Raw genomic sequence first — 26,900 nt, 5'->3', positions numbered from 1 at the left:
TCAACCTTTCCCTTCAGAATTCACACAGTGGCAAGAGCCATGCCTTTACTGTGAGAATGATCATTGGTATTTCTGATGGGTTTACAGGCCAAGAAGAAGCATTTCTCTGCATTCACATAACTTGTATAATATGAACAAATGATAGGAGCTCTACCCAAGAAGCATGCTACCATTCCAGCCTCAATAATTTCTGAGAACTACACAAGCCACACACATTCTCAGAAATTTAATTCATCTACAGCAGTAGTAGGAAAACCAGGCTATCATTCCTACCGCTCTTCTAAAATCCCAGGTACCTCTTGCACATATGTGCATATATACAAGTGTGTGCAAGTTTTTGTGTGCATATGTGTTATATGTATGGAGGAGAGGATGTGACTTGACCTACTCATCCTCCAAAAACATAGGTCACTCCAAAGGTCAGGCCAAAAAACACAGTCTAGATCCATTCTTGATCCATGCTAGACAATTTTTTCCTATAATCATGATAATCTTGCAATAACTTAGAGGCAGAAATACCAAAAAGATGAATGTTAGTGTGGTTTCTGAACAGGAAATTACATTTACCATGAAGCAGACGCTGTTCCTGTAACTGCAGAGATCTGAACTCCACCCATTTTTTCTTCAAGGTTTGCTGATAAAAAAGAAAAAAAAAAAAAGTGTTAATAACTGGGAATTCCCATTGAAGATAACAATTTACTTCTAGATGATGAGATTTATCATAATTTTTTTCCCTTTCTTTCTAACACTAATAACTCCTCCCATTCATTGGAAGATTATTTTCTACATAAAAGGGAGATACTGGGAATACTGCTTTCTCAGGAAATAATCTAGTAGCATCAAGTTAAAATACTAACATTGTTTCAATAGAAACAACAGACAAGAGAAACCATGACATTTATTTATTTGTATATTTTAAAAAATATTAGAGAACCAGATTGTTTGGATTTGTGTCCATTTACTAACTGTTGAGGCAAGGATCTACTCTCCAGGCTTCCCTCCCTCCTCCATATATAAGATGAAAGCAATAACAGAGCCGAAACCCTGGGACTGTCCTGAGAATTCGGAGAGTTAGTAGATGTAAATGTTCAGAACAGTGACTAGAGCTTAGTAAATTGTTCAGCAAATATCATCATACTGTAAGCCTGGGGCATTAAAGCTCTGTTTATTGCTACACACCTATGTATTTTTCACAGCAAAGAGGGGAAGCCAGCCTGTCTGAAAGGCTTCCTTAGTAGGCTAAACTTAGAACACTGATAAGCATTGTGACTTCTTAACTGCTTCCTTCCTCCGCTGCCCAGCACATGCGAGCAGTGGCCCAGGATGGTAATGAAGGGGCTGCTGTCACGGTCCAGACTGCTCACAAGGCCTGGCCCGGCCCATCAAAGGGGCTGAGTTGATGAGAGACAAAGCAACCAGGCAGAGGCCATCTGTCAAGGACACCTAGAGGCTCATTCTCCCTCCCACCTTTTGGCTTTTGCCCGGCCCCTTCCTTGCCAACTCAGATCCCCACAGCAAGCCCAGCAGGCAGGCACAGCTCAGCTTTGCCTATGGACACTTCATCACATGGAAAGATAGCCCATTGGGAACAAGTACTCCTTTGTAAAAAGCAGTCTGGGAAAGGTAGATGCAGGCTAAAAAGGAAAAGGGGGGAAAAGTATATTTGGAAAGGGAAGACCGAAAGAAAAGCAAATCATACAATTTTAAGAATGTCATCAAATGCTTAAGGGAAGAATGGCTGGTTCCTCAGTTCCAGAGGCTGAACAATCACAAGGCAGGATTCTCCAAGCCTTGATCACAGTAACATCTAGCATCAATCTTTACGGTTACCTATATAATCTGCAAGCACTAAATCAAAGCTGTAAGATGCCTGGCTTAGTTAATTGCTTGTTCTTTCTTCACTATAGCATAGTCAGTATGGCTATGAGACTGTTGGGCTCTCTGAGTCACAGCTCCTTTAATCTGTGCCAACTGTGGTCCTATGAAGGTCAGAGTTAAGGACCACAGAGAACAAACAGAACTAGCAAGGATCTAACCCCTTCCTTCTCTCTTAAAGGGGTCTTTCTCCTACAAGAGAATAGAGTCCAGGAGAAGAGCATAAAGATTGGTTGACAGTCAAAACTAAATATGGAGAAAGGAGGAAATTGTATTTTTGCACTAGCTATTCAGAAATACAAAGTCAGGCTTTGCCAGATAGCTATTTTTTTGTGAAAATAAAGGTTTTTAAATATCTAATCTGTTGACTTGGCCCAGTCATCTAAGTACGTCATCACTTAAACCAAGAAAACACCAGTGTAAAGAGCAGATGTGCCAAAGTGACTAAGAGTTTTTAGTCTCTATCTCAGCTTCCCCATTTTCCTCACAATCTGTTTCTGCTTGTTATTAACATTACATTTGTTATTTGGACAAATGAGACCTTTGACCATTAGAAGAAAAATTAAAGCATGTGGGAGATCTAATCATACCAGGCCCTATCACCTCATTATACTTAGCTCAGAGCTCAGAGCCTGGTATATAGCAACTGCTCAGTAAATATTGGTTGAATGAATATATCAAAGAATGGCTTCCTGAAATAAAACTCAACTATCACAGATGGATATTTTGAGTTGGATATATTTCCAATGTTTTCAATATACATGAGACATATAGCTACACATTTCCATCTTTATTACTTTTACACTGCTTTCGTGGATAACATGCTGTTTAATTTTCCTATCAGTCCTACAAAGTTCCAGATTAGAAAATAAAGGTGCGATGTAGGGCTATAAACTCAGTGAAAAGCAGAGCTAAATTGAAAAACAGCTCCTCTAGCTAGCACAGTGGATGTGCTGTTTTCATGTTAAACAACTGAATCATAGGATATAAGAAAGGGAATCCCTGAAAACATAGCTCAGAATGGACCCCCATTTCTAAAGAAGAGCTTGTGACCTCTGGAGTCTTTAAAAGATGAATTCATAATTACACAGGACACACAAACTAAATGTCATCTTGTGAAGGAGAAGCCAACTTGACCCTGGTTGCAGGTCAGATCCAGACATTTATGGTTCATGAGGTAAACTGGAAATCACATAATTTCAAGAATAGAAAAGGAAAAGAAATGCAAGAAGATAGGCAAGGATGAACCCAAAGATCTGCCAGACCTGGAGAAACAAAAACAGGTAACTAAGAATTTGGATCCTGCAGCAATCTATAATTTAAATGCACTTATTTATCAGGGCACAGGACAGAGACAAGTTTCCTGTTTGAACCTTGGCTAAGCTCTACTACCATGAAGGTGGGGTGAGAAAAACTGCTGCTGGTGGCCATGGCTCATGTAGAGCTCGTGTTTGGAAAGGCAGGAGTACATAAATGCAGCCTATGACTTGAGCCAAACAACACACGAATCCTCTAGAAAGACAGGCTAGCTGCCAGATCTGGCTCTGGGTTGGGAGCCTTGAAAATGCAGGGTAGAGGCAACCCAAGTACAATATGGAGTAGAAGGCAAAGACCACGATGCATGGGAAATAAGCAATATGAATTCCAAATTGTATGAAAGACAACAAAGTTGATAGTCAGTACATAGATTACCGCAAAAAAAGAAAGAAAGAAAGAAAGAAAGAAAGAAAGAAAACAGAACAGTGCCCAAAGAAGAGTTTAAAACAAAAATATTAATCCTTTGAGGAAGAAATGAGATTAATGTCAATCAGAACAAGAAACCTGAAACAAAGAAATAAAGCAAGAACAGATAGACATGAAAAAAGAATGATCTGAAGTTAAAAAATGAATTAACTCTTAAAATTCATGGGAACAACTCATTCTATACAGAATAAAGACATTACTGAAGAACTCAACAAGAACATAAGAAAAAAGATAAAGTCATACAAAATATGAAAAAATGGTGAGGAAACAAAGAAAATAAATCAAAAGACTCTAAAAATATGCCTAACAAGAATTCCAGAAGATAATTCAAGGAATGGTGAGGAATATATATTCAAAGAGATCAAGCTGATAGTTTTCCAAAGCTGAAGAAATTCACAAGTCCTTGGATTGAAAAGGTACTGTAATTTCTAAGCAGTATAAATTTAGAAGTGAATCTAGACCTAATCACATTTCAGTGTATTTTTTAGATCAGTAAGACAAAAGAACATCTTAAAAGTAACCAGAAACAGGCAAAAGAATGCCACAAATTGAAATACCAGTTTTTGAAAAGATTCAAAAATAGAAAATCCTCTAGTTGGACTTAACCAAGGGGGGAAAAGAAGAGAGAGATAGAAGGCATAAAAAAAAAAACACAAGAATAGAATTTTTTTTTATTAACACATAAAATAAATTTGAAAATTTTTAAAAATTTAACAAAAATATTAATTCAATAAAACTGGCCCAAATAAAACAAAACAAACAAAACAGAAAGCCTGAGATAGCTTATAATTAATAAAGAAACTGAAACAGTTTAGTATTCCCACCAAAAAAGAACCCTAACCCCAGATGATTCCAATAGTTACAAGAATTCTACCAGAGAAGAAAAAGGGGAAGATTCTCTCCAGCTCATGTTAAGAGTCCAGTAACCATGATACATCCAAAACTAAAGAAAGATAGTTTGAGAAAAGAAAATTGCAGGCCATTCTACGTATAAAATAAAGTTACCTTCAAAAATCCAAAAGAAAAGGGCGGAGTCAAGATGGCGGAGAAGTAGCAGGCTGAGACTACTTCAGCTAGCGGGAGATCAGCTAGATAGCTTATCTAAAGATTGCAAACACCTGAAAATCCATCGGCAGATCGAAAAGAAGAACAGCAATTCTGGAAATAGGAAAACAACCACTTTCTGAAAGGTAGGACCGGCGGAGAAGTGAATCCAAAGCCACGGGAAGATAGACCCCGGGGGGAGGGGCCGGCTCCCGGCAAGCGGCGGAGCAACGGTGCACAAAATCAGGACTTTTAAAAGTCTGTTCCGCTGAGGGACATCGCTCCAGAGGCTAAACCGGGGCGAAGCCCACGCAGGGTCAGCGTGGCCTCAGGTCCCGCAGGGTCACAGAAGGATCGGGAGTGTCTAAGTGTTGCAGAGCTTGCGGGTATTGGAACGGGAAAGCCGGCTACAGAGACAGAGCCGACAGTAAGCTCACAGCTCGATGTTACCTTGAACTGGGCGCAGGCTCCGTGAGCTCGGAGCGCGGCCGGAGGTCAGGCAGACGGGAGTAACGGGGCGCTGTTTCTGGGGGCGCTGTTTCTGAGGGCGCACTGAGGAGCGGGGCCCCAGGCTCTCGGCTCCTCCCCCGGAGACCAGGAGGCCGCCATTTGTATTCCCGTCCTCGGGAACTCTATGGAAAGCGCTCAGGGAACAAAAGCTCCTGAAAGAAACCCCGGCCCCTCTTAAGGGCGGTGCAATTCCGCCTGGGGCAAAGACACTAGAGAATCACTACAACAGGCCCCTCCCCCAGAAAATCAACAAGAAATCCAGCCCAGACCAAGTTCACCTACGAAGGAGTGCGGTTTCAATACCAAGGAGAGCAGCATAATTCCAGAGGAGGAGAAAGCAAAGCACGGAACTCATGGCTTTCTCCCTGTGATTTTTTTTAGTCTTGCAGTTAATTTGATTTTTTTCTTTTTCATTTTTTGTTTTTTTTTTTTTCTCGCCTTCTGGTAAATTTTTTTTTAACTTTTACCTTTTTCTTTTTTAACGTTTTTTAACTAGTTTATCCAATATATATTTTTTTTCTTTTTTATATTTTTCTTATTTGTTTTCTTTTTTTTAATTCTTTTCTTTTCTTTTTTTTTTTCTTTTTTTCTTTTTTTTTTCTTTCTTCCTTTTTGAACCTCTTTTTATCCCCTTTCTCCCCCCTCACGATTTGGGATCTCTTCTAATTTGGTTAAAGCATATTTTCCTGGGGTTGTTGCCACCCTTTTAGTATTTTACTTGCTCCTTCATATATCTTATCTGGACAAAATGACAAGACGGAAAAATTCAACACAAAAAAAAGAACAAGAGGCAGTACCGAAGGCTAGGGACCTAATCAATACAGACATTGGTAATATGTCAGATCTAGAGTTCAGAATGACAATTCTCAAGGTTCTAGCCGGGCTCGAAAAAGGCATGGAAGATATTAGAGAAACCCTCTCGAGAGATATAAAAGCCCTTTCTGGAGAAATAAAAGAACTAAAATCTAACCAAGTTGAAATCAAAAAAGCTATTAATGAGGTGCAATCAAAAATGGAGGCTCTCACTGCTAGGATAAATGAAGCAGAAGAAAGAATTAGTGATATAGAAGACCAAATGACAGAGAATAAAGAAGCTGAGCAAAAGAGAAACAAACAGCTACTGGACCACGAGGGGAGAATTCGAGAGATAAGTGACACCATAAGACGAAACAACATTAGAATAATTGGGATTCCAGAAGAAGAAGAAAGAGAGAGGGGAGCAGAAGGTATACTGGAGAGAATTATTGGGGAGAATTTCCCCAATATGGCAAAGGGAACGAGCATCAAAATTCAGGAGGTTCAGAGAATGCCCCTCAAAATCAATAAGAATAGGCCCACACCCCGTCACCTAATAGTAAAATTTACAAGTCTCAGTGACAAAGAGAAAATCCTGAAAGCAACCCGGGAAAAGAAGTCTGTAACATACAATGGTAAAAATATTAGATTGGCAGCTGACTTATCCACAGAGTCCTGGCAGGCCAGAAAGAGCTGGCATGATATTTTCAGAGCACTAAACGAGAAAAACATGCAGCCAAGAATACTATATCCAGCTAGGCTATCATTGAAAATAGAAGGAGAGATTAAAAGCTTCCAGGACAAACAAAAACTGAAAGAATTTGCAAACACCAAACCAGCTCTACAGGAAATATTGAAAGGGGTCCTCTAAGCAAAGAGAGAGCCTACAAGTGGTAGAACAGAAAGGAACAGAGACCATATACAGTAACAGTCACCTTACAGGCAATACAATGCACTAAATTCATATCTCTCAATAGTTACCCTGAATGTTAAGGGGCTAAATGCCCCTGTCAAAAGACACAGGGTATCAGAATGGATAAAAAAACAAAACCCATCTATATGTTGCCTCCAAGAAACTCATTTTAAGCCCGAAGATATGTCCAGATTTAAAGTGAGGGGGTGGAAAAGAATTTACCATGCTAATGGACATTAGAAGAAAGCAGGAGTGGCAATCCTTATATCAGATCAATTAGATTTTAAGCCAAAGACTACAATAAGAGATGAGGAAGGACACTATATCATACTCCAAGGGTCTGTCCAACAAGAAGATCTAACAATTTTAAATATCTATGCCCCCAACGTGGGAGCAGCCAACTATATAAACCAATTAATAACAAAATCAAAGAAACACATCAACAATAATACAATAATAATAGGGGACTTTAACACTCCCCTCACTGAAATGGACAGATCATCCAAGCAAAAGATCAGCAAGGAAATAAAGGCCTTAAACGACACACTGGACTAGATGGACATCACAGATATATTCAGAACATTTCATCCCAAAGCAACAGAATACACATCCTTCTCTAGTGCACATGGAACATTCTCCAGAATAGATCACATCCTCGGTCCTAAATCAGGACTCAACCGGTATCAAAAGATTGGGATCATTCCCTGCATATTTTCAGACAACAATGCTCTAAAGCTAGAACTCAACCACAAAAGGAAGTTTGAAAAGAACCCAAATACATGGAGACTAAACAGCATCCTTCTAAAGAATGAATGGGTCAACCGGGAAATTAAAGAAGAATTGAAAAAAATCATGGAAACAAATGATAATGAAAATACAACGGTTCAAAATCTGTGGGACACAACAAAGGCAGTCCTGAGAGGAAAATATATAGCAGTACAAACCTTTCTCAAGAAACAAGAAAGGTCTCAGGTACACAACCTAACCCTACACCTAAAGGAGCTGGAGAAAGAACAAGAAAGAAACCCTAAGCCCAGAAGTAGAAGAGAAATCATAAAGATCAGAGCAGAAATCAATGAAATAGAAACCAAAAAGACAATAGAGAAAATCAACGAAACTAGGAGCTGGTTCTTTGAAAGAATTAATAAAATTGATAAACCCCTGGCCAGACTTATCAAAAAGAAAAGAAAAAGGACCCAAATAAATAAAATCATGAATGAAAGAGGAGAGATCACAACTAACACCAAAGAAATAAAAACTATTATAAGAACATACTATGAGCAACTCTACGCCAACAAATTTGAAATCTGGAAGAAATGGATGCATTCCTAGAAACATATAAACTACCACAAGTGAACCAGGAAGAAGAAGAAAGCCTGAACAGACCCATAACCAGTAAGGAGATTGAAACAGTCATTAAAAATCTCCAAACAAACAAAAGCCCAGGGCCAGATGGCTTCCCAGAGGAATTCTACCAAACATTTAAAGAAGAACTAATTCCTATTCTCCTGAAACTGTTCCAAAAAATAGAAATGGAAAGAAAACTTCCAAACTCATTTTATGAGGCCAGCATCACCTTGATCCCAAAACCAGACAAGGATCCCATCAAAAAAGAGAGCTATAGACCAATATCCTTGATGAACACAGATGCGAAAATACTCAACAAAATACTAGCCAATAGGATTCAACAGTACATTAAAAGGATTATTCACCACGACCAAGTGGGATTTATTCCAGGGCTGCAAGGTTGGTTCAACATCCGCAAATCAGTCAATGTGATACAACACATCAATAAAAGAAAGAACAAGAACCATATGATACTCTCAATAGATGCTGAAAAAGCATTTGACAAAGTACAGCATCCCTTCCTGATCAAAACTCTTCAAAGTGTAGGAATAGAGGGCACATACCTAAATATCATCAAAGCCATCTATGAAAAACCCACCGCAAATATCATTCTCAATGGAGAAAAACTGAAAGCTTTTCTGCTAAGGTCAGGAACACGGCAGGGATGTCCATTATCACCACTGCTATTCAACATAGTACTAGAGGTCCTAGCCTCAGCAATCAGACAACAAAAGGAAATTAAAGGCATCCAAATAGGGAAAGAAGAAGTCAAATTATCACTCTTCGTAGATGATATGATACTATATGTGGAAAACCCAAAAGACTCCACTCCAAAACTGCTAGAACTTATACAGGAATTCAGTAAAGTGTCAGGATATATAATCAATGCACAGAAATCAGTTGCATTTCTCTACACCAACAACAAGACAGAAGAAAGAGAAATTAAGGAGTCAATCCCATTTACAATTGCACCCAAAACCATAAGATACCTAGGAATAAACCTAACCAAAGAGGCACAGAATCTATACTCAGAAAACTATTAAGTACTCATGAAAGAAATTGAGGAAGACACAGAGAAATGGAAAAATGTTCCATGCTCCTGGATTGGAAGAATAAATATTGTGAAAAATGTCTATGCTACCTAAAGCAATCTACACATTTAATGCAATTCCTATCAAAGTACCATCCATCTTTTTCAAAGAAATGGAACAAATAATGCTAAAATTTATATGGAACCAGAAAAGACCTCGAATAGCCAAAGGGATATTGAAAAAGAAAGCCAAAGTTGGTGGCATCACAATTCCGGACTTTAAGCTCTATTACAAAGCTGTCATCATCAAGACAGCATGGTACTGGCACAAAAACAGACACATAGATCAATGGAACAGAATAGAGAGCCCAGAAATAGACCCTCAACTCTACGGTCAACTAATCTTCGACAAAGCAGGAAAGAATGTCCAATGGAAAAAAGACAGCCTCTTCAATAAATGGTGCTGGGAAAATTGGACAGCCACATGCAGAAAAATGAAATTGGACCATTTCCTTACACCACACACAAAAATAGACTCAAAATGGATGAAGGACCTCAATGTGCGAAAGGAATCCATCAAAATCCTTGAGGAGAACACAGGCAGCAGTCTCTTCGACCTCAGCCGCAGCAACATCTTCTTAGGAACAACACCAAAGGCAAGGGAAGCAAGGGCAAAAATGAACTATTGGGATTTCATCAAGATCAAAAGCTTTTGCACAGCAAAGGAAACAGTTAACAAAATCAAAAGACAACTGACAGAATGGGAGAAGATATTTGCAAACGACATATCAGATAAAGGACTAGTGTCCAGAATCTATAAAGAACTTAGCAAACTCAACACCCAAAGAACAAATAATCCAATCAAGAAATAGGCAGAGGACATGAACAGACATTTCTGCAAAGAAGACATCCAGATGGCCAACAGACACATGAAAAAGTGCTCCATATCACTCGGCATCAGGGAAATACAAATCAAAACCACAATGAGATATCACCTCACACCAGTCAGAATGGCTAAAATCAACAAGTCAGGAAATGACAGATGCTGGCGAGGATGTGGAGAAAGGGGAACCCTCCTACACTGTTGGTGGGAATGCAAGCTGGTGCAGCCACTCTGGAAAACAGCATGGAGGTTCCTCAGAATGTTGAAAATAGAACTGCCCTATGACCCAGCAATTGCACTATTGGGTATTTACCCTAAAGATACAAATGTAGTGATCCAAAGGGGCACATGCACCCGAATGTTTATAGCAGCAATGTCCACAATAGCCAAACTATGGAAAGAACCTAGATGTCCATCCACAGATGAATGGATCAAGAAGATGTGGTATATATACACAATGGAATACTATGCAGCCATCAAAAGAAATGAAATCTTGCCATTTGCGACAACATGGATGGAACTAGAGCGTATCATGCTTAGCGAAATAAGTCAAGCAGCGAAAGACAACTATCATATGATCTCCCTGATATGAGGAAGTGGTGATGCAACATGGAGGCTTAAGTGGGTAGGAGAAGAATAAATGAAACAAGATGGGATTGGGAGGGAGACAAACCATAAGTGACTCTTAATCTCACAAAACAAACTGAGGGTTGCTGGGGGGAGGGGGTTTGGGAGAAGGGGGTGGGATTATGGACATTGGGGAGGGTATGTGCTTTGGTGAGTGCTGTGAAGTGTGTAAACTTGGTGATTCACAGACCTGTACCCCTGGGGATAAAAATATATGTTTATAAAAAATAAAAAGTTAAAAAAAAAAAAAAAGATCAAAAGCTTTTGCACAGCAAAGGAAACAGTTAACAAAATCAAAAGACAACTGACAGAATGGGAGAAGATATTTGCAAACGACATATCAGATAAAGGACTAGTGTCCAGAATCTATAAAGAACTTAGCAAACTCAACACCCAAAGAACAAATAATCCAATCAAGAAATAGGCAGAGGACATGAACAGACATTTCTGCAAAGAAGACATCCAGATGGCCAACAGACACATGAAAAAGTGCTCCATATCACTCGGCATCAGGGAAATACAAATCAAAACCACAATGAGATATCACCTCACACCAGTCAGAATGGCTAAAATAAACAAGTCAGAAAATGACAGATGCTGGCGAGGATGCGGAGAAAGGGGAACCCTCCTACACTGTTGGTGGGAATGCAAGCTGGTGCAGCCACTCTGGAAAACAGCATGGAGGTTCCTCAGAATGTTGAAAATAGAACTGCCCTATGACCCAGCAATTGCACTATTGGGTATTTACCCTAAAGATACAAACGTAATGATCCAAAGGTGCACATGCACCCGAATGTTTATAGCAGCAATGTCCACAATAGCCAAACTATGGAAAGAACCTAGATGTCCATCAACAGATGAATGGATCAAGAAGATGTGGTATATATACACAATGGAATACTATGTAGCCATCAAAAGAAATGAAATCTTGCCATTTGCGACAACATGGATGGAACTAGAACATATCATGCTTAGCGAAATAAGTCAAGCAGAGAAAGACAACTATCATATGATCTCCCTGATATGAGGAAGTGGTGATGCAACATGGAGGCTTAAGTGGGTAGGAGAAGAATCAATGAAACAAGATGGGATTGGGAGGGAGACAAACCATAAGTGACTCTTAATCTCACAAAACAAACTGAGGGTTGCTGGGGAGAGGGGGTTTGGGAGAAGGGTTGCAATTATGGACATTGGGGAGGGTATGTGCTTTGGTGAGTGCTGTGAAGTGTGTAAACCTGGTGATTCACAGACCTGTACCCCTGGGGATAAAAATATATGTTTATAAAAAATAAAAAAAATAAATAAAAATTCCAAAAGAAAATATTAGCAAATCAAATCTATAATTATATAAAAACAAGTATAAATTATGATCAGTTTGAATTGTTCTAGAAATGCAAAGGTGGTTTTACATTAGAAAATCTTTAAATGTCATTCACCATATTGACAGATATTTTTAAAATAAATAAACAAGAATAACACATGCACAAAAAAGTGTCTGATAAAATTCAATACACAAACACTATAAAAACTACCAGGAAATTTAGTATGGAAGAGAACATCTCAAATCTGAAAAGTATATTCATAGAGCTCATTCCTGATGGGAAAAAGTGGAAATTCCCTTTAAAATAATAACAAAACAAGGATGCCTATAATTATAGTTTCTATTCATCACTGTTTTGTAAGCCCTACCCAGTGGAGTGAAGAGAGAGAATTTTATGTCATCCTTAACAGTTATTATCTTCACAGAAAACCCCAAAGAATCTACAGATAATTTGTTAGAAATTATATAGTTTAGAAATAGTTTGCATCCTATAATTTGAATAACAGCATAAAATTGGTTTTACAAATCTATACATCAACCTCAATCAAATCTTTCATTGTTTTTATGAAGAAACTATAGTATGAACAAAAATCATGAGTAGAAAAGAATACATCTAGTGAGAAATGTATAGTATCTATTCGCATAAAAGTATAACACTTTATTGAAAGACATAAAAAATTAAAAATGGTTAAAATTATGAAAACTTTTCCTCTAAGATCAGGAAGAAGACAAGGATGTCCACTTTCACCACTTTTATTCAGCATAGTACTAGAAGTTCTAGCCACAGCAGTCAGCCAAGAAAAAGAAATAGAAGGAATCCAAATTGATTAAGGAGAAAGTAAAACTGTCAATTTTTTTAGATGATGTGATACTATATATAGAAAACCATAAATAATACAACCAAAAACCTAATAGAACTAATAAATAAACTTAGTAAATTTGCAGGATACAAAATTAAAGTACAGAAATCTATTGCATTTCTATACACTAATAATAAAGTAGCAGAAAGAGAAATTAAGAAGACAATCACATTTATAAGTGTGCCAAAAAATACAAAATATCTAGGAAAAACTTTAACCAAGGAGGTGAAAATATCTGTACTCTGAGAAATATAAGACACTGATGAAAGAAACTGAAGACAATACAAACAAATGGAAAGATATACCATGCCCATGGTCTGGAAGGATTAATATTATTAAAATGTCCATACTACCCAAAGAAATTTACAGAGTCAATGTAATCCCTGTCAAAATCCAAGTAGTATTTTTTACAGAACTAGAGCAATAATCCTAAAATTTGTATGAAACCACAAAAGACCCCAAAAAGACAAAACAGTCTTGAGAAAGAACAATGAAACTGAAGGTGTCACAATCTCAGATTTCAAGACATACTGCAAAGCCAAAGTAATCAAAACAGTTTGGTACTGGCACAAAAATTGATACATAGATCAATGAATAGGGATAGAGGGCCCAGAAACAAACCCACACTTAATGGATAATCAATCTATGACAAAGGAGTTAATAATATATAATGAAGGAAAAACAGTCTTTTCATTAATTGGAAATACTGTGCAGCTACATGCAAAAGTATGAAACTGGACTGCTTTCTTACACCATACACAAAAATAAATTCAAAATAGATTAAAGACCTAAATGTGAGACATGAAACCATACAACTCCTAAAATGGGAGAAGATATGTGCAAATAATATATCCAATAAAGGATTAATATCCAAACTATATACCACTCAACATCAAAAACCCCACATAATCTCATTTAAAATGGGCAAAGAACCTAAATAGGCATTTTTCCAAAGAAGGCATACAAATGGCTAATAGATACATGAAAAGACATTCAACATCACTAATCATCAGGGAAATGTAAATCACAACCACAATAAGATATCACCTTATACCTGTCAGAATGGCTAGCATCAAAAACAAGAAATATCAAGTGTTGGCAAGAATGTGGAAAAAAAATACTCATGCGCTATTGGTGGGAATGCAAATTGATGCAGCCACTGTGGAAAACAGTATGGAGTCTCCTCAAAAAATTGGGTGCCTGGGTGGCTCAGTGGGTTAAGCCACTGCCTTCGGCTCAGGTCATGATCTCAGGGTCCTGGGACCGAGTCCCGCATTGGGCTCTCTGCTCAGCAGGGAGCCTGCTTCCTTCTCTCTCTCTCTGCCTGCCTCTCAGTGTACTTGTAATTTCTCTCTGTCAAATAAATAAATAAAATCTTAAAAAAAAAAATTAAAAATAGAAATACCATATGATCTAATAATTTCACTACTGAGTTTTTATCCAAAGAAAACAGAAACACTAATTTAAAAAAATATATGCACTCCTAAGTTTATTGTAGCACTTAAAAATATAACCAAGGTATATAAGCAACCTAAGTGTCCATCAGTACAGGAAGGGATAAAGATGTGGTATACATACACAATGGAATATTCCCCAACCATAAATAGGAATAAAATCTTGCCATTTGTGACAACAGGAATGGGCCTCCAGGGTATTATACTAAGTGAAATAAGTCAGAGAAAGACAAATGCCATATGATTTCACTTTCATGTGGAATGCAAAAACAAAAAAACTACCCCCAGTCAAACAAACAAAAAAAGCAGAAACAGATTCATGAATAGAGAGAACTGGTGGTTGCTGGAAGGGGAAGGTAGTGGGGGCATGGGAAAAAAAAAAAAAAAAGATGGTGAGATCGTCCATCACTAAGAAAACACAATACTATAGAGATGTTAAGTCTTCAAATTGAGCTAGCTATACAAAATGTAGTATCAATCAAAATTCCAAAATTTATTTATAGAACTTGATAATCTGATTCTAAAATTTATATAGATGATCAAAAGAATTAAGAATAACCTGGAGGGTTTGTTCAACCAGATACCAACATTTATTACAAAGGTATAAGAACTGAGTTTAAGAGTAACAATGGATCAGAATATGGAGCCTATAACAAAATCCATGCATATATGAAACTTGCTTAAAAACAGAAACTTCTCTGCAAGTCATTTTGGAGGAAAAGAAGGACTAAAAGAAATGGTACTAGGAGAACTGAGTATTGATATGGAAATTAAAGAAAATCCTCTCATACCACACATACAAATCAATTTTGGACAAATCCAGGACTTAAGTGTAAAAAGGAAAACCCTAAAACTTTTGGAAGAAAATATAGAAAATGCAGATTACCTACAAAGGATAAACAATAAAAGCTCTTCCATAAGCAAAAATATCAAAGGCACAATACATTTAAAAGGCTAAGGAGGCAAAACATCAACTGAGAATTAAATCACCTAATAAAACTCTCCTTCAACATGAGCAGTGAAAGATTTGTTTGGATAAAGAAAGCCCTGCTTACCCTTCCTTGCAAGAAGTACTACAGCAAAAAAGAAAATAAACCCAGAGGGAAAAAACAGAAAACAGCAAGCACTTCAATTCAATTCATTACCATATGTGTTCACTACAAGCTACTCAGAACAAAAATACATAGTTTTCCATTCTAAAAATTGATAAAATTCTCCAAAGTAAAGCAATAATAGGAAAGATGGGGCCTTAAGATGCACATTTAAATATGTTAATGTCCTTATGATGTTCTGGGCAAGGATGGGTATATTGAAAAATGTATACTTCATTTGAAAAATTTGGTAGCTACGAATTTTAAAATTTCAAGAGAAAAGACCGAAGGAGCAGAAATTGCCTAGAAACATGAAATGTGTTTTTTGTAGAATGCTTTATTCCATGAAATGTAGACCTATTGCTCAGTTATGTTTTAAATAACACCCCCAGTTTATTTTGTACATTTCTTTCCTTTTTCCATGAGAAGGTGAAAAGGCCAGGTTTACTTAAAAAAAAAAAAAAAAAAAAAAAGATCCTCACTAATACTGTCCTTTTTTGTAAAAACAAATTCAGTTTTGACAGTTTTAAAACTTGCCTATAATACGAAGCCCTGTTTATTCCATACAAAAATTTAATGATAAAATGTTAGAGGCATTCCCTTTAAAGTCAAGAATAAGATTATCACTATTTGCAGGAATCCTGATCAATGTTGTAAGAGAAGAAAAATAAATTATAGAGTTGACCCTTCAATAATACAGGGGTTTGTGGTGTTGACCCCTGCACCATCAAAAATCCATGTATAACTTTGCCTCCCTAAAAACTTCATTAATATAGCCTAAGGTTGACTGGAAGCATTACTGATAACATAAATAGTTGATTAACACAGTTTTTTTTTTAGATTTTTTTATGTTATATTATGTACTGTATTCCTACAAGAAAGTAAGCTAATGAAAAGAAAATATTTTAAAACAAATCACAAGGGAGAGAAAATACATTTGCAATGTCAGACCTCATTTATAAAAGAGCAAAAACTTCATATAAGTGGACCCAAGCATTCAAACCTGTGCTGTTCAAGGATCAACTGTAGTTGAATAACCAGGGGTAAGGGGGCAAAACTTTCAGTATCTGCAGATATTATGCCTCTATGAAAAAATCTCTAAGGGAATCTACAAACACTGGAGTAGAATTCAGCAAGACTATAGGATTTAAAAATTTACACAAAAATTAATAGCGACAAATTAAGAGAGCTTTGAAAATTAAAAAACCATGTTTATTGTAGCAAGAAAAACTTAAAAGGCACCTAAGAATAAACATAATAAAAGCTACATAAAAGTGTATAAAGAAAAGATAAAATGTTTTTCAAGTACATAAAAGACCTAAATTAAGAGGTCAGGATCCTGTGTTTGAAGTAGGAAAGGTGAAACCATGAAGGCGTCGATTGATATTTATTCTATAAATGTCAATTCCTATCAAACTCTGAACAGAGGAAACTTTCAAGGAATTTTACAAATTAATTCAAAATATCCGAAGGACAAGTAAAATGACAAGAGTATAAAATCAGTATTGACGCAAAAGGAAACAGGGCTCATCGATGAACTAGGTATGAGGGGAAGAAGAATACAAGATAAAAGATGACGTAGTAACTCTACCCTCGTGGGCTCAATAATTAAGAAATGCATGCTTCATAAAGAAAATTCATAAATGCCAACTATTGCAAAACACAGTCCAACTGCGCAGCCTGCCTGTAAGCGCTGGGGCCTGGCTACCTCAGTGCCACGCAGGGGAGATGTCTGGGAAAAAGAGAGGTCATGGAGTCTACAGGATCATGACTCAAAGGCACACGAATGAGGGTCTGCACTTCACAGCCTGGCAGAGCCTCACCAGTCTAGCAAACCAAGATTTTCAAGACCCTCAAAAAGCCTTCCCAGGGAATTTTCTCTGAACTCTCTGCATTGTGTACTATCTCCTGGAAACTTCATTTTTTCCACTTCAAAGCTGATTGCGTGTTTGCCAATGAAAGTTGATTCGGGGACAGCCACAGGAGCAGAGGGACATGATTTTTGTAGGAAGAATGATGCAGGGCAGAAGGATCCAGAAGAGGACAATGGAAAAGCAAAGCTTCCGGGCCCTCAGGCACACTTGCAGCACGGAAAAAGCAAGGAAAAACCAGCAACTCCTCCTTTGTTCCCTGCCCCCCCAAATGTAAATCAAGAGAGATCACAGGTGCATTAGTGAAAAGTTCTTCAAGTGATGTGCCTTCCTGTTGCCTTCCTGAGCCTCCTAGAAACACAGAAGGAGGAAGGAAGAAAGTGATTTGCCCTGGTTTGTGGAATTGAATATTCCTGTAAAGGTAATTGCGTTGCTCTTGATAATTCAGCAGTTTAGACTCATCACGACATTTCATCTTCAAGGGCTATTTCAATCCGTCAAATACATTTTTATTCTACCACTCACACATTCAAGGGTGAAAAGTGTGTCTCACTGTGTTAAATTAAATTACCTTTAAAACTTGCAGCTTTGCTTCAAGCTCTGCTCTCTTGAGAATCATTGTTCCTTTAAGAGTCTCTATCCTGTTTTAAGAAAAAAAAGGGGGTAAGGGACAGGAGCAGCATGAGTGATCCTTTCAAACAAGTACCATCCTTATGAAGTACTATACTTGGAGAGCAGACTATACTTTAAAAAGCAACATAAATGTTATAATCCCCACGGCACTTCAAGTATCTGGACCTAGGCCGAATCTTCGGACAATATGCAGGGAAAGGAAATAACAAAACAAAACACAACAAAAAAGACAAAACAAAACAAAAATCCCCTAGAGAGGGTGGTTGAAAGAAAAGATGTTGGCTAACTTGTAAACTATAGCTTGTTTTATAGACGCCACTACATGGCAATGACTATTGTTCTCTACTGGAATTTATCCTTTTGGCTAACTTGTAAACTATAGCTTGTTTTATAGACGCCACTACATGGCAATGACTATTGTTCTCTACTGGAATTTATCCTTTTGGGCTCTGACTGAAATCACCTATTTTATTCAGTGACTACTTCCCGGGCATCTACCATGTGCCAGACTTTAGACCCCGTGCTAAGCATGAGGGATCCAGCAACGAAACAACAAATAATAGAGATCTGCAAACAGTATAATCATCATGCCATTTCTTGGAAAAGGGAAAAAGTTCCTTCTTTCCTAGGATTCTAAGAAACTGTACCTCTGTAAATTGTCTTAATTTGTCAACTAGAAGAAACATAGCCAGAACCACTATAGATAATAACCTTCGTATCATTCTCACATCTCAGAACCTTTCAAGTTTATAAACTTCAATCCCAGAATTATCAGTTTAAAGGTGTTCATTTCTTCCTACACCAAATGTCTTTCTAAAAATAAAAAGACTTGTTCTATCCTGACGGATTTGATTTATTTTGTGGGCTCATGCTGATGCCTTTATTTTGACTATTAAGTCAGCAATCTGAATAAGATAACAAATTTCATGTGTGAGTCACACACCTAGGCATTTTTAAAATAATGGTTCAAATTCCATCTGATAAGTAAGCTGTAAATATTATATTAAGATGCAGAAATTTTCAAGTCATGGTAAAACAATAGCATGAAACACCAAGACCTGTTTTTCTTTATTTCTAATAACATCATTCCCAAGATAATGAGATGATAATGCAAGCCAGGATTTTGTCAGCTTTCTCATGAGGGTGGTCTTGTCTCTGGGCACTGGTGAGGATCCTGTGAATCTGTTTGAGTAGGACTCCAACTGCCCATCTGACCGCCCAAGCAACAGAAGTCTATGCACAGAGCCACAGGCACATATCGGTTGTTCTCTTCAATATTTAGACAGATGTCTTTCACTTTCCTGATCTCTGTATCTCCTTTCGTCTCCCTCCATTATTTCTTAATTATATCCCTGCATTCTTCCCACTTCACCCATTTGGAACGTAGCTTTCTGACTCTAACTGCTACCTTTTCCCTTTGGATTCTACATGGCTCCAACCTCACAGATTCGTTTCTCTGGAGCAAAGGGCACACCCATCCTCTACCCTGAACTCATAAGATCCAGAGTTGGACTAAGTCCTCTACTATCATGAGTTATCTTTCAAAACTACTCCCACGCACACCCAGAGCATCTCTGAAGTTTTAGACTAGGATCACTGACGAGCATCCCACAGATTTTCTATGGGCAGCTTGCAAGGAGCAACTGTGGGGCAGCTGAAGAGAATGGATCCTGGCATCCAGAGCAGTTGGCCACATCCTAGCCCAGTCACTGACTAGATCACTGATCTCCACTCTACCTAACTTAAGCTTCAGTCGCTTTCTCTAGAAAGAGAAATAAAACTAACCTCACAAGGTGGCTGAGAAGAATGAAGAAGGTAATGCAAGACCCTTGGGCTGAATAAATCCTAAACTACTTGGCCCGACAAGACCCATCACACTGGTTGTCTCTCTCTCTTGGACATGCCAAGCCCATTTTGAGAGTTCAGAGACCTCCCTCTTGGCCTGAAACGCTTTCAGCAGGAGTTCACATGACTATTCTTTCTCTTTCTTTAGGTCTCAGTTCAGATTTCCTCTCCTCAGATAAGATCCCTTTCAACACCTAAACTACACAGCAGTCCTCTTACTCAGTATTCTATCCCATTCCTTATTTTACTTTTTTAACAGTGATTATCATAATTGAAATATCAAGATTACTTCTTCTAGAGGCTTTCCTTGTCCATCTCCTCCCACAATCAATAAAGCAGTACAAGAGTTTTGCCCATGTCTCTCCTAAGCCTATCGCAAAGCTGGGAACATAGTTTTTGTTCAATAAATATCATTTAAATGATTGAGCAAATTCCATCTTTCTACTAATTACTGAAGTCTTACTAGGTTCTAAGGATGGTATGGTGGAAAAGTCAGTCAAATCTCTAGTTGAGGAGGCCACTCTCCTATTAGTAAGTCTGGAATATTAGTAGGTGTGAATGTGTGTATTACAGGGCAGAAAGGATTGAGCAGACTTTTTCCTTCCTCCCAAATGGGACACTAGAAAAGAAAAACAATGGGCTTGTGGTATCAGAATAAAAACTTCAGCCCTTCTGACCTTTCATTTGTTCTAACCACAAGATTGTGGAACATGGAAATTGGACCAGTTCCACTCTGACCAAAGAGAATGTGTGCCAGTTTCATTGAATTTGACATAAAAAAATAAATTTTCTAAATGCTATCCCTCCCACACAGACGTTTGAGCTATTGATGTCCTCTGACTTCAGATGTTGACAGTATGTTCAAATTTGAGGAAACCTTGAGAAACAAAAGGAACTGATAAAGAATATCTGTACCCAGTCCCAAAGCTATGGTGCATGGCCTCCCTTCTTGTGATCCTGAACAAAAGCCTATTCATTCACTCAACAGGCATTATGAGAGATCATAACATTTTTGAAGCCCCTAAAGGAAGCAGATGTATAGTTACGTTAGCAGGTTTCCCGAAGATCTGATCAGGTCAACAACTTGTTTGTGGGTAAAGCCTTCTGTGTTCACGCCATTGATATTTGCAAGGACATCACCTGGGAGATGCCAAGAAAAGTGAGTTGTTAGAACAGTTGTTTAAATAACCCCTCCTGACATCCAAATAAAAGAAGCAAGCCCCAAACTCTAGCAACATGAAGGAGTGAAGAAAATTTGCAGCAGCAATCATATCACAACCTTTGACATCATAAAATTTTTCTTGCCATTTAAATAATTCCTAACACAAGCAAAATTACAAGTTACCAGTCTGCAGGCCCGCATAGTGTGCCGGGCTGTCCTCCTGGATTTTGCAAATCAGAGTGCACATCTCTGAGGAGCACGAGTTCTGGTTCTGGAGCCTGTAAGTCTGTAAAAATTAAAGTGATACATAATTACTATTCAAAACTCAAAATCTACGTGTCAAAAAATAAAATGGTATTGATTTCCTTAAGCAGTATAATAGGTAAGTACCAAGAACAATTTGGAAAGTCTTTCTTGAATATGAACTGAAACAAAAATACCAAACTTGAAATTCTATAGTGCAATCTGTAGCCAGCCCTATCCATTAAAGGGGGGGGGGGGGGAGATGGGCACCTGGGTGCCTCAGTCGGTTAAGCATCTGCCTTCAGCTTTGGTCCTGATCTCAGAATCCCAGGATCCAGCCCCATGGGGCTCCCTACTCCTCGGGGAGTGTGCTTCTGCCTCTTCTTCTGCCTGACACTCCTCCACGCCATTCATGGTCACTCTGATTCAAGATTATGTATGTTCAAGCCTAAAAGTCCACCTGGTGCTCTCATTATTATATATCTATTAACAAAAATGAGGTTTTGGGGAGCCTGGCTCAGTCATTAAGCGTCTACTTTTGGCTCAAGGGCTCAGGTCATGATCCCAGAGTTCTAGGATCGACCCCTGCAAGGAGCCTGTTTCTCCCTCTGCCTGCATCTCCCCCCTGCTTGTGCTCACACTCTCTGTCTGTCAAATAAATAAATAAAAATCTTAAAAAAAGAAAAATCAGGTTTTTTATTTCCCAATGGGATAAAACAATAGTAGCCAAAAGCAAAGAGAAAAATCTCTGTGTATTTCTCCCAAGCTAAAGCACTCATTACAGCAGCATATGGAACACTACACATCCAGGAAGGGAGATATGCCAACAATAATTATTTTAAATCAGAGCTCTGCAAATAATGACAATCTGCCCTGCATTTTTTCAAAAGTACTATAATTGACGTGATTACCTTCTTGTCTAAGTGCTTTCTGCTATGTTTGCCCTGAATACTCACCCGTTCATTAGCCCCCCAACCAGATTATAAAAACTTATTCTTCATCTCTTGCCTCAGTTTGGCAAAAGCACCTTGTTTTTGTTTTTGTTTTTGTTTTTGTGTGAAAGTGTACCAAGAATACTGCATAAATATTGCTAGACAGAGTGGCCCAATGACCTATAACAAACATATTTGCCTTTTTCACACATTTAAGTTATAAAACCTCGTTCCACTGAGAATCAAAATCAGCACCTGAGTGAAGTAATGTGATTCCTAAAATTAAACCACATTACAGCACCGCTTCCTTGTGGAGAAGTTAATGACTGATGTTCGTTCCTTCTTATTATACATACAGGCTCCAGAACCAGAAGTCAATCATATGCAAGCAACTCCTAGAAACTTGATTTTGTTAACATTGAAAGAATTTCTATTCTCTCTGCAAGGCATGTTGAATCCCCCATATCGTAAAGGTAGACAGAACCTTGTAAAGATCAGTTAATATACTTCCCATCTATAGCAGAGACCTCTTAAACAGCTTTGCTGCCAGGAAGTGTTCTTGCTAGAGCCTGGACACTTCCAGGAATGGAAAGGCAATCCGGTTCATGGGGTACATGGGCCAAAGCTCTAACAGTCACTCCTTTGGGAAACCACTGTTATAGCAAATCTTGTTAGCAGTGAGCATCTACCCTCTAGGTCCAGAGTAGAGGGCGGGCAAATGATTTGATTTACACAGTTGGCTCATATGTTTGCTATAAGGTTTTACAGGTGAGATAAACACAACACCAGGCGAGGTAGGCACAAGGCAAGATTTATTAAAGGTGCCCTCGGTCAAGGTTCCGCCAAAGAGGAGAGTTGGGGAAGTCGCACCGGGTGTCGAGTGGGTCTTTTATCTGGGTTAAGACAGGGAATAGGTTCTCACAACCATATAAGGTACGGTATTCGGGGATTGGAGGGTTGGGGGAGTCCTGATGTTCCAGTTTCTTGCGTAGGTATCGGGTTGTGGAGACTTGTGGAGTGTAGAGACTCCACACTTGTGGAGACGTGACCTGGGCATACATCCTTATGGCGGGAGAGTCAAGGGTTAGGAAAGTGGGGGAGGGGACCTGGAAGATGGCGGCCCTGCAGTCATTTCTATTGTTTCTCCTGCATTCCCGGAGCCACCGACCCAACATTTGCAAGCAGTGTAAAATGTGTGGGTTGGGGATGGAGAAGAAAAGGCAGAGCACCCAATGTTATGGGTAGAAATAATTTCCCTCTCTCTCACCCAGTCTTCTGGGTCCCATTTTTAGAAGCCAGTGACATAACAATCGCCTCTAATTTCTTAGAGGTACAAAAGTCACACTGCACTCCCTCAGACCCAGTGACCTTCATGCAATGCCTGCCATTGGCTGATCTACTGGTACCGGGCACATTACTCAGTAATTTCTAAGATGTGTTATTTCATTGAAACTCCTAAAAACCCCACAGGGCAGCACTGAGAGAATATGAACTTGATATGTGGGAATCTGATGTTTGTCTGCTACCATACCATGTGATTCTCATCAGCAGTATAAACCTACCACCCATGGAAATTCAAAGAGGAGGTGCACTTGTTTCTTTTCCAACATGCCCTTCACTTGGGAAACCAGAACCCAAATACATGTTAACAATGGGCACTCAATAGGAGTACTTATGGCTCTATCTGGTCTTCCAAAGGTTCTCAGGGCATTTCCCCCACTTGGTGGCAACTGCAAATCTGAGGACTGCTAAAGACTAGATTAGGGGGCAGAGCTGGCAATGGAAAGCACACTCTAAATGGGAATTGGCACAGGAGAGGGTTCCTGCTTCCCTGGCACATGCTGCAATTCTGAAGTGAAATCATCAGCTCAGCGTTGACCTACAAAGGTTCAAGGTGCTGCAGCCTGCTGTCCACTACGGATAGTTGTGACTCTTGCTTCATGTAGAGTCGGCATTTGTGGTTTGGGGGAGAAACACAGGGAAACAGTGACATATATCACAAAAGAATGAGAAAAAAGATCCCCATTTGTCACACTAAGTAGAATACGTGAGTGGTCATTGATCCTGTCTCCAGTAGCAACTGCTACACATCCTATGGATAATTCTCATTTAAAAAGAAGCAGTCACAAAGAGTGCTACATCTCTCCAATGGAAAAAGAGTGTTCCGTGCAAATGGGGAATAAGTGAGAGTACTATGCTTCTAAACCCTGAGAGAAAAATTACAGATTACACCAAATTTAAAAGTAGAATAGTTCAGAAAATAGAAAGTAGGGCGCCTAGGTGGCTCAGTGTCTTAAGCCTCTGCCTTCAACTCAGGTCATGATCTCAGGGTCCTGGGATCGGGCCCTGCATCGGGCTCTCTGCTCAGCAGGGAGCCTGCTTTCCCCTCTCTCTCTGCCTGCCTCTCTGCCTGCTTGAGATCTCTCTCTGTCTATCAAATAAATAAATAAAATCTTAAAAAAAAAAAAAAAAGAAAGTAGAAAGTATCTTTCTTCCTCTTGCAGCCTTCTCCCTCCTCATTCTGTTTCTTTATTCAGAACACATATTTTACTTCGCTGTTTCCTGTTCCTCATCTTCAAATACACACCGATTTTCCAATTTGGAGGTTGATATTCAGTCACAAAAATTTTCTGAAAGCAGCATCAAAGCTAAGACCTAAAAGCTGATATGCACTGTAAAAGTATGATTATGCAAAAGACACCTAAAAGAAATGCAAAAGATGGAAGAAGAAAAAAAATAATAATACTTAAGCTAATACTGTTGCACTTAATTGTATTAGGCTTCATTTGAACTGATTCACCATCTTTACACATATGGCCATGAAAGAGCAGAGAGCAAATGAGAAAATGAAAATGAAATTCTTAGGCTATTAGAAATAGAAACCTATAAAGACTCTTAGGAACATCCTAGAGCATGAGACAACATGCAAGTAAACCCAACTTTTCTAAATTGTTTCAAATAATAATTGTAAGGTGTTGTCATTAAGAAAAAAACTCCAGGGGCACATGGGTTGCTCAGTCGGTTAAGCCTCTGACTCTTGGTTTCAGCTTGGTCATGATCTCAGGGTTGTGAGACTAAGCCCCACATGGGGCTCCACACTCAGCATGGAGTCTGCTTGGGAGTCACACTCCCTCACCCTCTACCCTTCTTCCTGTTCACGCACACACATACTCTCTGTCTTTCTCTTTCTCAAAATAAATAAATCTTTAAAAAAAAAAGTCCAAATTTTTTTCTGTATATCTGAGATGAAAGCTTCAGTATTTCAAATGTAACAGGAGATAGATATGAATACATGCAGCCTCATACACACAAATTTACATGCTTTCAAGTATTTCTTGAATACGAAAGTATAGATTTAAAATCTCATATACAGTATAAAAATGATGATGCAAAACATATATGAAATGCAAATATATAAAAATGCACATCCGGGGGCACCTGGGTGGCTCAGTGGGTTAGGCCTCTGCCTTAAGCCTCGGGTCATGATCTCGGGGTACTGGGGTCGAGCACCGTGTTTGGCTCTGTGCTCAACAGGAAGCCTGCTTCCCCCTCTCTCTCTGCCTGCCTCTCTGCCTGCCTGTGGTCTCTCTCTTTCTCTCTTTCTCTCTCTCTGTCAAATAAATAAATAAAATCCTTTTTAAAAAAAAATGCACATTTGTAAAGAGTCCTTCACTTTCTCATTTGAGACCTGGTAGATACCAAGCATTTCCGATCAGTAGACTTACAGGAAAACTAAAGCAACTGAGAACAAGAAGGTGAGCATATCTCAGAGATTTTATTTCAACTGCTTCGAAGTTTTCCTTCCTTGATGATACCTAGCATCCTGAAAAACTACCCCAAACAAACCACAGCACATTGAATAAAAGTCACAGTGTTCATCACTCTCTAATCCTGACTTCACTATTTCTTTGCTAATATCAAACTATCAGAGCTACTTTCTTCATGAAAAGTCTGGAAAATTGAGTGGTGGCTGGGTGGCTCAGTTATTAAGAATCTGCCTTCAGCTCAGGTCATGATCCCAGGGTCCTGGAATCAAGTCCCACATCCAGCTCCCTGCTCAGCAGGGGGACTGCTTCTCCCTCTCCCACTCTCCCTGCTTGTGTTCCTTCTCTTGTTGTGTCTCTCTCTGTCAAATAAATAAATAAAATCTTAAAAAAAAATAAAGTAAAATCTGGAAAATAGAAAACTGCCCACCTGAATTTCAAATCCAAATGTTCCATTATCTTGTTTTTCCACAGTAATGAGCTTTCTGTAATAATAAAGTAGAAATACACATGAAGATCAAAGTTTCACACTTGGCACGTTCTTATCATGAAGTAACTGTCACAGTTACAGATGGCTGACATTCAGGTAAACTGTAGTATTTAAGACTATGTGTGTGTGCATGTGTGTGTGTGTGCGTGTGTGCGTGTGTGTGTGTGTGTGTGTGTGTGTGTGTGTGTGTTAGTGCATGCTGGTAAGAGAACAAAAAATACATGAATCTCTTTACCTTTGAGACCAGGAAAAGTCACCTAAAGAACTTGATCTCGTCAAAGCAAGCTGAAAAATATAACAAGCACACCGTTATCAAAAGGTCCTAAGACACATCTATAAAATGTTCGAAATCACAAAGGAATTTGTTCTTTATCACCTTCCTTGGCCCAGATTTGGGAAATGGTTATGTAAGGGTAGTAATTTCCATTCTCCACTGGGAGAAAAGGAGAGCCGAGAAAGGGAACGTT

The 26,900-nt window shown here is 38.6% G+C and overlaps 1 protein-coding gene across 3 annotated transcripts in view; it reads right to left on the bottom strand.

Annotated features, from left to right (window-relative positions):
• CYTIP (cytohesin 1 interacting protein) overlaps window positions 1-26,900 on the bottom strand; it is an 84,283-nt gene that overhangs the window by 5,708 nt on the left and 51,675 nt on the right. For all 3 annotated transcript variants that reach the window (XM_082690277.1, XM_082690278.1, XM_082690276.1), the window contains 6 exons: window positions 26,669-26,718; window positions 26,374-26,428; window positions 21,188-21,290; window positions 20,889-20,982; window positions 17,936-18,005; window positions 568-634 (listed from right to left, as the gene is read on the bottom strand). In XM_082690277.1, coding sequence (XP_082546403.1) covers window positions 568-634; window positions 17,936-18,005; window positions 20,889-20,982; window positions 21,188-21,290; window positions 26,374-26,428; window positions 26,669-26,718 — 439 coding nt within the window. The remainder of the gene's footprint in view (window positions 1-567; window positions 635-17,935; window positions 18,006-20,888; window positions 20,983-21,187; window positions 21,291-26,373; window positions 26,429-26,668; window positions 26,719-26,900) is intronic.

The sequence above is a fragment of the Mustela nivalis genome, assembly GCF_964662115.1.
Source record: "Mustela nivalis genome assembly, chromosome: 11".
Classification (NCBI taxonomy): Eukaryota; Metazoa; Chordata; class Mammalia; order Carnivora; family Mustelidae; genus Mustela; species Mustela nivalis.
The sequence above is the reverse complement of the archived record's forward strand: the minus strand, read 5'-3'. Positions and strand labels throughout refer to the sequence as shown.